Consider the following 11,781-nt stretch of genomic DNA (forward strand, 5'->3'; position numbering starts at 1 on the left):
TTTCTGAGTTTGAGAGTTCGAGGCTAGGCTAGTCTACAGAGTGAGTTCCAGGACAGCCAGGGCTATATAGAGAAACCCTGTCTCAAAAAAAAAAAAAAAAAAAAAAACACCAAAAACCAAGAAACACAGTCCAAGACCAGGAGTTCAACAAAATGTATCAAACAGGTTTTATAAGTATAAAAATACTGTAAAGAAAATTCAAAATAGATAAAAGGAAATTTAAACAAATATTTATTTAGTTTCAACAGTACTTTACTAACAAATCAAAGGTATTTAAGTAAGTAGGAATGCAGTAATAAGGTTTTTTAAATCAATTAGTAAGTTAGACTATCTTATGAAAACCATAAGGAACCTACAGAAATGTTGAAACCATCAAGATAAGTGCTTTATTCATTCACTGAGGCCATTATATGCCAGACACAAACTAGGTGAAAGAAACTGAAACCAGCAAGAAGGCATCACCTACAACCAGTGCTGAGACAAATGTTGCTGAGACAGAAACCAGTTGTCCAAATCCTGGTTCCACCAATCTCTGAAGCTAATTCCTGGTGGATTTAAAACACAATTATGAAATAAAAAATCATTACACCAGAGTTTCCTGGAAGGCTAGAGACGCAGCTCAGTAATAGAAGGCTTGCCTAACACAAAACATGAAGCCCTCTCTTCAAGCCCTAGGTCTAGGAATTGATGTTGTCAAGTTAGAGGATTTATTAAAACAAAATTAATTAATTAACTAATTAATTAATTCAAACAAAACAAAAAAGCAAAGTGCAAAAAAAACCAAAACAAACAAACAAAGCAAAGAAACAGGGCTGGAGAGCTGGCCCAGTGATTAGGATACACACTGCTCTTGCCGAGTCCCTAGGATTCCCAGTACCCATAAAACTCCAGCTCTAGGAGATCCAATGTGTCAGGCACCTGACATACACACACACACACACACACACACACACATACATATACTTATATATACCCACACCCAGTCACCCACATTTAACTTAAAAATAAATCTTTAAAATTAAGTTTTAAAAGACACATGCAATAACCAGAAAGGAAAAGGCTTGACATTTTTATTTAAATTGAAAGTATGAATTTTTATTTTGCATGTCTATAATTAAAGAAAAATATCACAAATGGGAAGAAGATATTTATAACCATATCAATAATAAATAATAATAATTTATTTAATTTTTGAAAAAAATTTAGATGTGTTTATGTGTTTGAGTGTTTTGCCTATATGTCCTGTACTGCATGTATGCTTGGTGCACAAAGAATTCAGAAGAGAAAATCAGATCCCCTGGATCCAGAGTTAGGGATAGTTGTAGGTATCATGTGAGAGAACTGGGAACCAAACAAATTACTATGTCTTGTGTATAATAAATACTTTATTATATAATAAAGAACAAATATATAGTTTCAATATAATTTTATTTACTTTACTAAAAATACCATTTTTTTCTCATACACTATATCCCAACTACAATTTCCCCTCCCTCTACTCCTCCCAGTTCCTCCCCACCTCCTCTCCCATCCAGATTCACTCTTCTGTCTCTCATTAGAAAAGAACAGGCTATCCAAGAGATAGCAAAATATAAAAAAATAATATATAGTAAAATAAAACAAAACCATCATATTGAAATTAGACAAGGCAAGCCAACAGAAGGAAAAGAGCCCCAAGAGAAGGCACAGGATTCAGTTCACTTGTTCACACCCTCAGGAGTCCCATAAAAATACTAACTAGAAACCTGTAACAGATAGATACATACATACACAGAGGACCTGGGGCGGGCCCATTCAGGCCCTGTGCTTGCTACTCCAGTCTCTGTGAGTTCACATAAGCGTGGCTCAGTCAATTTAGAGGGCCTTGCTCTCCTGGTACCCTACATCCCTCCTGCCTCTTTCACAGGGTTCCCCAATCGTGAGGTGAGGGATTTATTTAATTGAGACATCCCATTTAGAGCTGTATGCTGAACAAGTCCCCAGTAAAATTTATAAAGAATTTGCATCCAGGATATACGAAGGTCTCTTATGCATAAATGTCTCCTTTTAAAAAATCAATTCTGAACATTATATGTAAGAATTTTCAGGATAATTTAAGCCTCTGAACGTGATCTCATCTTCTTCCAGAGAAACCTTATATTTCTTCTACCAAACATCTAACTTGAGTGGGCTGGCAATTGGTTCTCAGTTATCTGCTGAAGACAGTGACTGTCTGCAACCCGCTTCAGCATTTATGAATGCCAGTCACTCCTGAGGTTTGTTTTTCAGAGTTATATGCCAGAATCCTTTGCCCTTGGTTCATCACAAAATTCAATCTTTTAGCCGCAGGGTCTGTCAATAGGTCTGCTCAGATTCTCAGTTTCCTGACCAATGCCCTTAAGCCTTGGCGAGCGTCTAGAACTGAGCGTCCCAGCTCTCTTAGGACCCGGACTATGATGACATCCACTGCTTTCAGTGCTTTCAGCTAGTTGTACTTTTTGGTTACTTCTGCTGTTTTTGGCAAAGGGTTGGTTTGATACAATTTAAAATTGCCATCACAGTTTTTTTAATTTAATATACACCCTACTCATGTTTCAAAAAAGACCTAGAATTGAACACATTCCAGCAGCAAGAAACATATATGCACCCAAATTCAGGGTTCTAAACAGCACTGCCATTATAAGAGAAATAGTGGATTTTGGGTTCCAAGCTGGGAACATACAAATCACACCACAAATATATATTGCATTAGAAAGAAAGGAAGCACTCAGGGATCATTAAGATTATGTTTAAAAGTGACAGAAATTCTCTAGCACCACTGACTAAACTTGTATTTCAACATTACACAAAATAATGAAGAATGACTATGACATGTAAAACATATTAAAATCTACTAGACTAACATGGCACTAGAGAGAAAAAGCATTTCATATCTCTGGAAACCATTATATCAATTCGTTATTCTCAACATTAGTGATTAAAGAAAAAGCAATTAGGTACTTACTTCTCTTGCCTTTTCAGCACAAAGTGTATGCCCAGGTAACCAAGCAAGCCTAACAAGAAGATCTTAATTGAAGACTGTCAGCTAACAACTAAGAAAGAAGTGATGAAATCAGAAAACTATTAAAAGACAGTTCAATTGAGAAAAGAGGTACAAATAGATGCTAAGGAATTTCAAGAAAAAGGGTTAATAAGAAACTGCAGTGCCACCAGTTATGGTGGCGCACGCTGGTATGATTTGCTGAAGGGAGAAACTGCAGAGCCAATCCTTGTAGCACCAAGGTAGTACCCCTCATGTTACTCTCTATCGCTAAGAGAAAAATTCCTTAGACCAATCAAACTGAGTTTATTAAAGTAAAGCAAAACAAAACCTAGTCACAAACCAGGCAACTCCCAGAACAAGAGCAAATTCTGAGAAATCTAACCAATATGATCAGATGGCATTTACAGAAAACGGAGGAGAGCCAGAAAGCAATGCAGGTACTACAGCTTCTTAACAAGTCAACTGGTTACTACTTTGCTAGTTAACTGGCTGCAGTATTCCTTACAATTAATCAAACTGTGATTGAATACTATTGGTTTGGTAGATGCTAATGGGTCCAATTTAGATGCTCAATGCAAGTCCATGGCACCCTGTGCTATTTTATTGGATAATAGCAAAAGAAAAACTACATCATAGATACCTGGCTGACATGACCTGAAAGCAGGTGATCAAAGCTAACTAGCAACATTATTAATGAGACAAGCAGCCAAATACAGTGGTACACACCTGTAATATCAGCTCTTAGAAGGATCAACAATTCCAAGCCAGCCTGCAATACATGATGTCATAGTTTGGTTTCTATTGCTGTGATAAACATCATGACCAAAAGCAACTTGGGGAGGAAAAGAGTACATTTGAGCTTACAGTTGTAATGCATCAGGAGAAGAAGTCAAGAAACCTGGAGGCAGAAACTGCAACAGAGACATGGAGGACAACCCAGGACCACCTGTCCGGGGATGGCATAGCCCAGAGAGCTAGACCCTCCCACATCCATCATTACAATACCCCACAGATTTGCCTAAGGTAATTCCCAAATTTCGATTCCCACCACCCAGATGCATCTAGGTTTGTGTGAAGTTGACAGAAACCATACAGTACACACAGCAAGAACCTGTCTAGAAACAAACAAAATGAAACTACTTATCATATGCCTTCGGATGAAAAATGCTAGAAATATTAAATAAGTCTGAATTTATTCATTATAATTTTACTGTAATTTATTAGTCATTAGTAATAATATTAAATATTAAATTTGTGATTAGAAGGAATTCAAATCTTTTATCTTCCCTACCTTGTAGGACTTTTATAAAAATGTTTCAAACTCCCATCCCAACACCTCTGTTTACACAAAGGCCCCCTACTGCATTCTAGGAAGTAGGTGGAGCAGTGACCTTCTCCCCTCTCTTTCTTTATTTCCGGTGTGGCAATGCTTTTCAGACAAGCTGAGTGAATTAGACTGTGAGGTCAGACCACACAGCCAAGGTGGAAAAGACATAGTTACCACCTGAGTCAGAATAAAAACCATGTGCACTTGCTGTCTCTGTGAGTTGACTCTTCTGAGCACACCTTCCTGATCGATACAGAAGTTTGCTTTGCCCAGACATGGCAAACTTCAGCTGGAGTGGTGATCTTGTTCGTTTCCACACAGAACTAATTCTTAACATGTATACAATGAGAAGTTCACAGATTTCTTGTAAGACATTCTTGCTAAATTTGTTTAACTTTGATCTCATCCAACTTCCACATAAAATGACACAGAGGAAAAAGCTAAGGGCAAGACACAGACCTTGCGGGATGATGAACTGTCAACTCTAAAGTCTTTACTTTTTCAATGTTACTTTTTTATTAAAATGGGGAGATTAAGCTTTTAAAATGAATGCATGGTAACATCTCAGAAACTCTACAACACCCAGACTTCTCCCTAAAATCTTTGCTTTCCAAGCCACTGTCCAGTCTGGCCTTGAACTCTTGCTTTCAGGAATATTCCTTCCCAGACTACCCAAGTAACTGAACTGCACTCCACATTGCATCTCTTAAAACCTTTTCCTATTAAGAACATTCATTCACCTGCTACATTTTGCTCTCTGGTATAAAATGAACGTGTGGAACTTAAATGAGACAAGCATACAATTTCACTTTAGAACATTATGTAGATCATTTTGTGGTAATTGTATACTCTTCTTCTTGAAGATAAGGAAATCATTACTAGTTTGTGGATTTAGCTTTGTCATCCATAAATTAAGACAGTCTAAAGAAAACAGTCTTACCACTATTTAAATTTATTCCCGGTATGTACATTACTTGTTTAACATTTCCAGTTTTTTAAATGATAAGTGTGATTGTTAAGAATGCGATGTCAAGGGGGCTGGAGAGATGGCTCAGTGGTTAAGAGCACTGACTGCACTTCCAGAGGTCCTGAGTTCAAATCCCAGCAACCACATGGTGGCTCACAACCATCTGTAATGAGATCTGATGCCCTCTTCTGGTGTGTCTGAAGACAGCTACAGTGTATTCATATATAATAAATAAATAAATCTTTAAAAAAAAAAAAAAAAAAAAGAATGCGATGTCAAGCCAGGCAGTGGTGGAGCCCGCCTTTAATCCCAGCACTTGGGAGGCAGAGGCTGGCGGATTTCTGAGTTCGAGGCCAGCCTGGTCTACAGAGTGAGTTCCAGGACAGCCAGGGCTATACAGAGAAACTCTGTCTCGAAAAAAAGAATGCGATGTCAGTTTCTCCTTTAGTAGAGTACCCACCTAAAACAATAGAACACACACCAGAAAATGGCAGAGTTAATGAATGAGACTGACTTGACAGCTACACTTCTGTAACTGAACTAAAAGGACTTAAAGGACAAGTTTTAGTGCTGTAGAAAGTGCTTCTCAAATGTCAGGGCACATACTAACCACTGGGGAAGAGTCTTATTTAAAATCTGATTCAGTAGGTCTGGAATGGGACCCCACAAATCCAATATGCTGGGTGCTGGTCCTGTTGGTGCGACTGCTGGTGATCAGTAATAAGGCTGGGTGTGTAAAGAACGCACCTTCACTACCACTACTAACTCAAGCTTCACATTTTTAAATGGTCAATTTCTGCAGTAGCACGAAGTCTCGGAAAGTTGTTGAGATCGGAGAGCCGAGACGTCTAAAAGTAGAATTCAAACTTAGGCGGCAGATTATTGGTTCCTAAAATAACTCAATTTACACGCAGATCTAAGAATTCAGAACAGGAGCAGAACTATTTTCGGTAGCAGTCTTATGGGTAGGGTCCTGACAGAACTACTGAGCTTCTGGAGTAAACAGAAAGTCGGGCTTCCCTGCACATAGAGGTGGGGGAGAAATGGACCTGCCCAGCATGTGCCTGGACCTTTCGAGGATCCGACCCGGTTCAACGCGCACGACCTTCCGGTCTGGGGTAGGTCCTCCGGGTGGTCTGCAGACAGGCGTCGGGGCGGGGCCTGCGCAAGAGAAAGGATCCGGGCGGCCCGTACCACTGCGCGCAGGGGAGAGTGCTTCCTCAGAGCCCGGCTGTGTGGCGCCTCGAGCACCCGGGGGCGAGGCCGAGGTGCTCCTAACCGGGCCCCACGCACCCAGGTCGGACGCCGAGCAGCAAAGGCGCGCTCTTCCTAATCCTAACTGCCCAATCCTAAACTCTTCCCTCGGCCCCTCGGCCGAGTGGAAGGCCCCGGAAATGGGGGCCAGTCTGAGAGCGCAGCTGGCTGTTCCCACCTCCGCTGCCCAGCTCGTAGCTTCCCCGGTTGCTGGTCCTTACCAGCTCTTTGGGAGGCTTCTCCTGGGTTTTTCCAAACAGCCCCATGATGAACTGAACTCCTCTTAGCCCTTCCGACTTTCCGTTCCCTGCGCCCAGGCAGGTCACGGGCAGCCGCCTGGGCGGGGCTGCAAGGAAGGGAATCAGACGCCCAGAGAAGGGCGCGGCGGCAGCAGGGGTAGTACGCACGCGCGCGGCGCAGGCGCAGAGTTTAGTTGGGTGGGGTTCTACTATCCCGATGACACCATTGCGCAAGATAAGGGCAGTTAAGTGAAGTATAGAAGTAACTCTTAAGATATTTATTGCCTACACCCAAATCCTGTCAGCTAGCCCAGAAATATGTATCTCTACGCCGTCACGCATACAAACACTTCTCAGAAATTTGTGTATGGGTTTCTCTTTGTGTCCCGGAGTCACCTCACAGACTGCAAATCTACGTATCTACTCGAAAACTTGACCATCGTCTTCTTTCCCCTTTTTAGGAAATCTCAAAAGTTCTAACAGTGACCTTATGCTAAAACCATAGAAGAAGAGATTAATTAAACATAATAACATTTGTTTCACTTGTAAGATTAAGGTTAAACAGACCTGCACGAGTCATCTGAAACTTAACTTTTTAAAGGAACAAAGTAACATAGTTTATTATGGTTTTCTGTCCAATAATAAAACTCCTTTGATGGCTAAGATCAAAAACTCAAGTGACAGCACATACTAGCGAGGATATGGAGCAAGGGGAACACTTCATTGCTGCTGGGAGTACAAACTTGTACAATCACTTTGGAAATCAATTTAGCAGTGAAACTAACTTTTAAAGAAGAGATAACAAAAGACTTCCATTCTGCACCTATCAAAGAAATGGATTCATAGACAAAGAACTGTGCAAGGGAACCTGGGCCCCTGGAAGAACAGGAAACCACTTCTACAGCCTCATCTTACCTTTAAAACAAACAGGGAAATCTTTAAAAGCCTTATTTTCTTCACTGAAACATTAATGATAAATAAAAATAAATAAATATTCTCTAACAGAACAGAGGTAACCTGGGGCCATTGTCTATTTCCTCTGGGAAGGAACCAGTTAGTGTATCTTACAGTTGAGTTTGCATATGTTCTGGCTTTTGTATCATAGCTTTCTATAAGTTGTAGTACGGCCGCTGGCTAAGTGGAAAGGAAATCAGACTCTTCCCATTTTTCTTTATCATTTTTAAAAATTTATTGTTTGAGAATTTCATCCATGAATGTAATATGTTATCCACATCCATTCCTCTGCCTCCTTCCTTGGCCTCTACTGATTTTTGTTTCCTAGTTTCTTTTAAAATACAAAGGAACTAAATTGGCATGTTTATGGACCCAGCTGTGATCCACTTTGTCCATTTTCACTTCCGTCTGCATGGGCACCAGATACCAGCACGAAGCTTTCTGTGCCTAGCTGTGCTGCCTGTTCGGGTGGATGTTGAATTCTTTCTGAGCTTGGACCTTCCTTGTGTTTTGTCAATGATCCACTGGTTTATTCTGAACTTGTTGGATGCCCTGTTATTTTGTTCTCAATGCATGCAGATGGAGGGCTTGTTTACTTTGTTTCCTTTCAGAGCATTGGTTTATTTGCTAACAATTCAGCCCTTTCCTCCTACCACACCAACAACTAATTCTACTTGCTTATAGCTAACTTACCTCTTTTAATTTAGAAAGTCTATCAGTGCCTGATCATAAAGACACTAAAGATATGAGATATTCTCATATCTGGGTACTCCAGCACAACAAAGGGAGGGTCAGAAGAATCTCCTAAGCACAAGCAGTAGCCTCAAAGAGAAGCCCCAAGACAAGTCTCAACTCTAGTTAAAAGGAACCATATTGGCTCAGCTGGGAAGACACACATAGGGGATGGCCACATTGTCTTCAGCTCCTCTATGTTTCATTAAATCTAGAGGATAAATCTGAGATACTGTTGTAGAGAGAATCTTTTATGTATTGTATGGATGTATCACCTGTCAATTAAATAAATACATTTAAAAAAAAAACCTGTGGCCTGTAAGAAAGAGTAAGATAGAACGTGGAACATCCCAGAGACAGAAAGAATTCTGGGATAGAGCCAAGCAGTGGAGATTCGCCTGGGAAGGTGTGACCAGAGCGACTCATGGTACCTGAGCACAGCTCACCAGCCACGTGGCAGAATATAGGTTAAAATAACTGGGTTATTTTCAATTACGATCTAGTCAGAGAAGAGCCTACCTATGTGGCCAAGGTAGGTATAAATGTATTTTGAGTCTTGAGTCTTATTTCTGGGCACATGGAGCTAGGAGGAAGAACCAGATCTAACTTCTACACACTGTTGAAAGAACTGCCTTAGAGTGAGACCTACCTCAGCTGTTATTATAACTGATGCAGAAATCTGATCCAAAATACAGGCCTGCCCAACTAACATAAAGAGTTGTACTTTTCAGGGAAGAAAAAAATACACTAAAATGATGTTGGGAGCCGACTCTTAGCCAAAAGTGGCTATCATCTTTACAGCCATCTTGAGCCATATACCCTGACAAGAGACTTGTTTCAACAGCCTGCAATAGCTGAGCGCACTCTGATAAACATCTTGTTACACTGTTTAGTGCCCCCAGCTGCCAGGTGCTCCTGGTATCCATGGCTACAAGGCACGTGACGTAGTGGCTTCAGTTGAGATTGTCCACGAGGGCAAGTCACGTGGTAAAGGGTATAAATACCCAGGATTTCCCTTCTATAGGGGAGTAGAGGAGTAGAGGAGTAGAGGAGTCGAGGAGGTAGAGGTAGAAAGTAGGAGGTAGTAAGTAGTAGGAGGTAGTAGGAAGTAGGAAGTAGAGGAAGGAGAGAAAGGTAAAGGGTGTCTGGAGACTGAAGGAGTGAGGAGAATATATAAAGAAGAGAGGAGAATAAAGAAGACTTGAAGAGACTCCACCGGACTCTGGCTTGTATCTATCTTTTGCGTCTCTCGCCCCTTTTTTCCCCTTCCTCCGTCCCCACTTTCTCTCTTGCTAGACCCTGACCTGCCGACCGGAGCAGCAGAACCGGCCGGCCTTTACAAAGTAGCAGAACCTGACGGCCGTTACAAAAGAAACGGCAGTTACAAAATGAGAAACAGAAATTCAAAGAAAGAGCCGGGCGGTAGTGGGCATGCCTTTAATCCCAACACTTGGGAGGCAGAGGCAGGCGGATTTCTGAGTTCGAGAGTTCGAGGCCAGCCTGGTCTACAGAGTGAGTTCCAAGACAGCTAGGACTATACAGAGAAACCCTGTCTCGAAAACAAACAAACAAACAAACAAACAAAAACAAAAAAACAAAAACAAAAAAACAAAAAAAGAAATTCAAAGAAAGAGGAAATAGTTGGTTAAAAGCTGCCATTTGGCACTCTAGAATGTTTGTGTTTGAGTATTACATCAATTTAAGTCAGTTATTTTAAAAACTGAGGAATGAGAGAACATGTGATAGTCTCTCCCAATTTCACTCTAAACTAGAAGTTCTAGGCAACAATACAGACAGGCTACATTAATTAAAGTTTAGAAGCATCAAAGAAAGGAAACAATGGGATCCTAAACATAAGAGACTCATAGCAGAGCTTTGGGAAGCTGTCAAAATTGTAGTCAGTAAAGGACAAGAAGTTAATGAGAAAAAAATCTATACAATGTGTAAAACCTTCTTAGCCTTTGACTACTTCACAATTTTCTCATTATTTGGTATAATTGAAATGTTTAAGTCTAGTTTCTAAACTTGAAAAGAAAATCTATATTAAATCTTACCTACCCCCAAAATCTCATTTTTAGCCCATTGAATATTTTATGTTTATTTAGGAGAGGTGTGTGTGTGTGTTCTGTGTCTACTTTAGTTGTTTACTTAAGTTTTCATCAGTGTCAATATTTGTAACTATATGAGTCTATAAGAAAATGTATAATAATTTAACTATTCCTTGCTGTATGACATTATTTCCATTTTTACCTTAAGGCTTCAACATAGGATCATCATTACAGATTTATCTGGAATACAGATAGCCTGAACATATGCATTAAAATATTGTGAACTTCTATAACTAGTACTTGGAATGACTTCTTTCCTCCCCCGCCCCAGTCCTTGCTAACAATGAATAGAAATTCATTTGTTAATAAATTTTTTGTTAATCTGGGGCTAGAGATATGACTCAGTTCAGAGTGCTGGCTGCTCTTCCAGAGAACCCAGGTTTAATTCCCAGCTCACCTGATGGTTCACAATCATGTCATTCCAATCTCAGGGATTCTGATGCCCTCTTCTGGACTCCAGAGTATCAAGCAGGCAAGTAATGCACAGACATAAATAAAAGCAACATACCCATTCATATAAAATACAAGTAAATAAAACCTCAAAAAACATTTTTAAATTGCTAATCTGTGAACATAAATATTATTTTGCGTTCCTTTACATGTTTAAATTAGTATATGTTCATTTGACAAAATGAGGGTCTTCACTATTATATTTTCATATGAATAAGAGTTGTTCATATTTACCCCATTGTCTTTTCTTGTCCTCTCTCTCTCTCTGCCTCTCTCTGTCTCTCTGTGTCTGTCTCTCTGTGTCTGTCTCTGTGTCTCTATCTCTGTCTCTCTTCCTCTCTCGGTTTCCTTCCCACTGAAGGGACTCTGGCCAGCTTGGGCATGGTGAGCGTGGTCCTGGCAGGCCTTGTCCTTCTCCCCCATTCCCTCTGCATTGCTAAAACCCATTAGACTACATTCCCAAAGCTAGCCACCAAGGTCTATTCCCTTATTTGGCCACTCCCTCCTCCTGAAACTGACTACTAAGGTCTAGATATCAAAGTATTGAAGTCCAAAACACCTCATCTAACACAGGGCTTCCTCTTTATAAACTGCCATTTTCCTGTGTGTGTGTGCGCGCGTTTGAGAGAGAGAGAGAGAGAGAGAGAGAGAGAGAGAGAGAGAGAGAGAGATTGTGATAGTTATAGGAGGAGCTAATGTGGGAGGAGTTAGGAGAGGAAGAGGAAGAG

At 40.4% G+C, this 11,781-nt stretch overlaps 1 protein-coding gene across 2 annotated transcripts in view; it reads right to left on the reverse strand.

Annotated features, from left to right (window-relative positions):
* Positions 1–6,937, reverse strand: part of Chmp3 (charged multivesicular body protein 3) — a 37,183-nt gene extending 30,246 nt beyond the window's left edge. Inside the window, exon 1 of one of the 2 annotated variants that reach the window (XM_028762280.1) lies at positions 6,792–6,937. In XM_028762280.1, coding sequence (XP_028618113.1) covers positions 6,792–6,836 — 45 coding nt within the window. In that variant the 5' untranslated portion in view covers positions 6,837–6,937. Of the gene's footprint in view, positions 1–3,748; positions 3,772–6,791 lie in introns of those variants that run through there. The other variant, XM_028762281.1, reaches the window with a different exon arrangement.
* Positions 6,938–11,781: the final 4,844 nt, after the last annotated feature.

The sequence above is a fragment of the Grammomys surdaster genome, unplaced genomic scaffold (genome assembly GCF_004785775.1).
Source record: "Grammomys surdaster isolate TR1022 unplaced genomic scaffold, NIH_TR_1.0 133, whole genome shotgun sequence".
Taxonomy (NCBI): domain Eukaryota; kingdom Metazoa; phylum Chordata; class Mammalia; order Rodentia; family Muridae; genus Grammomys; species Grammomys surdaster.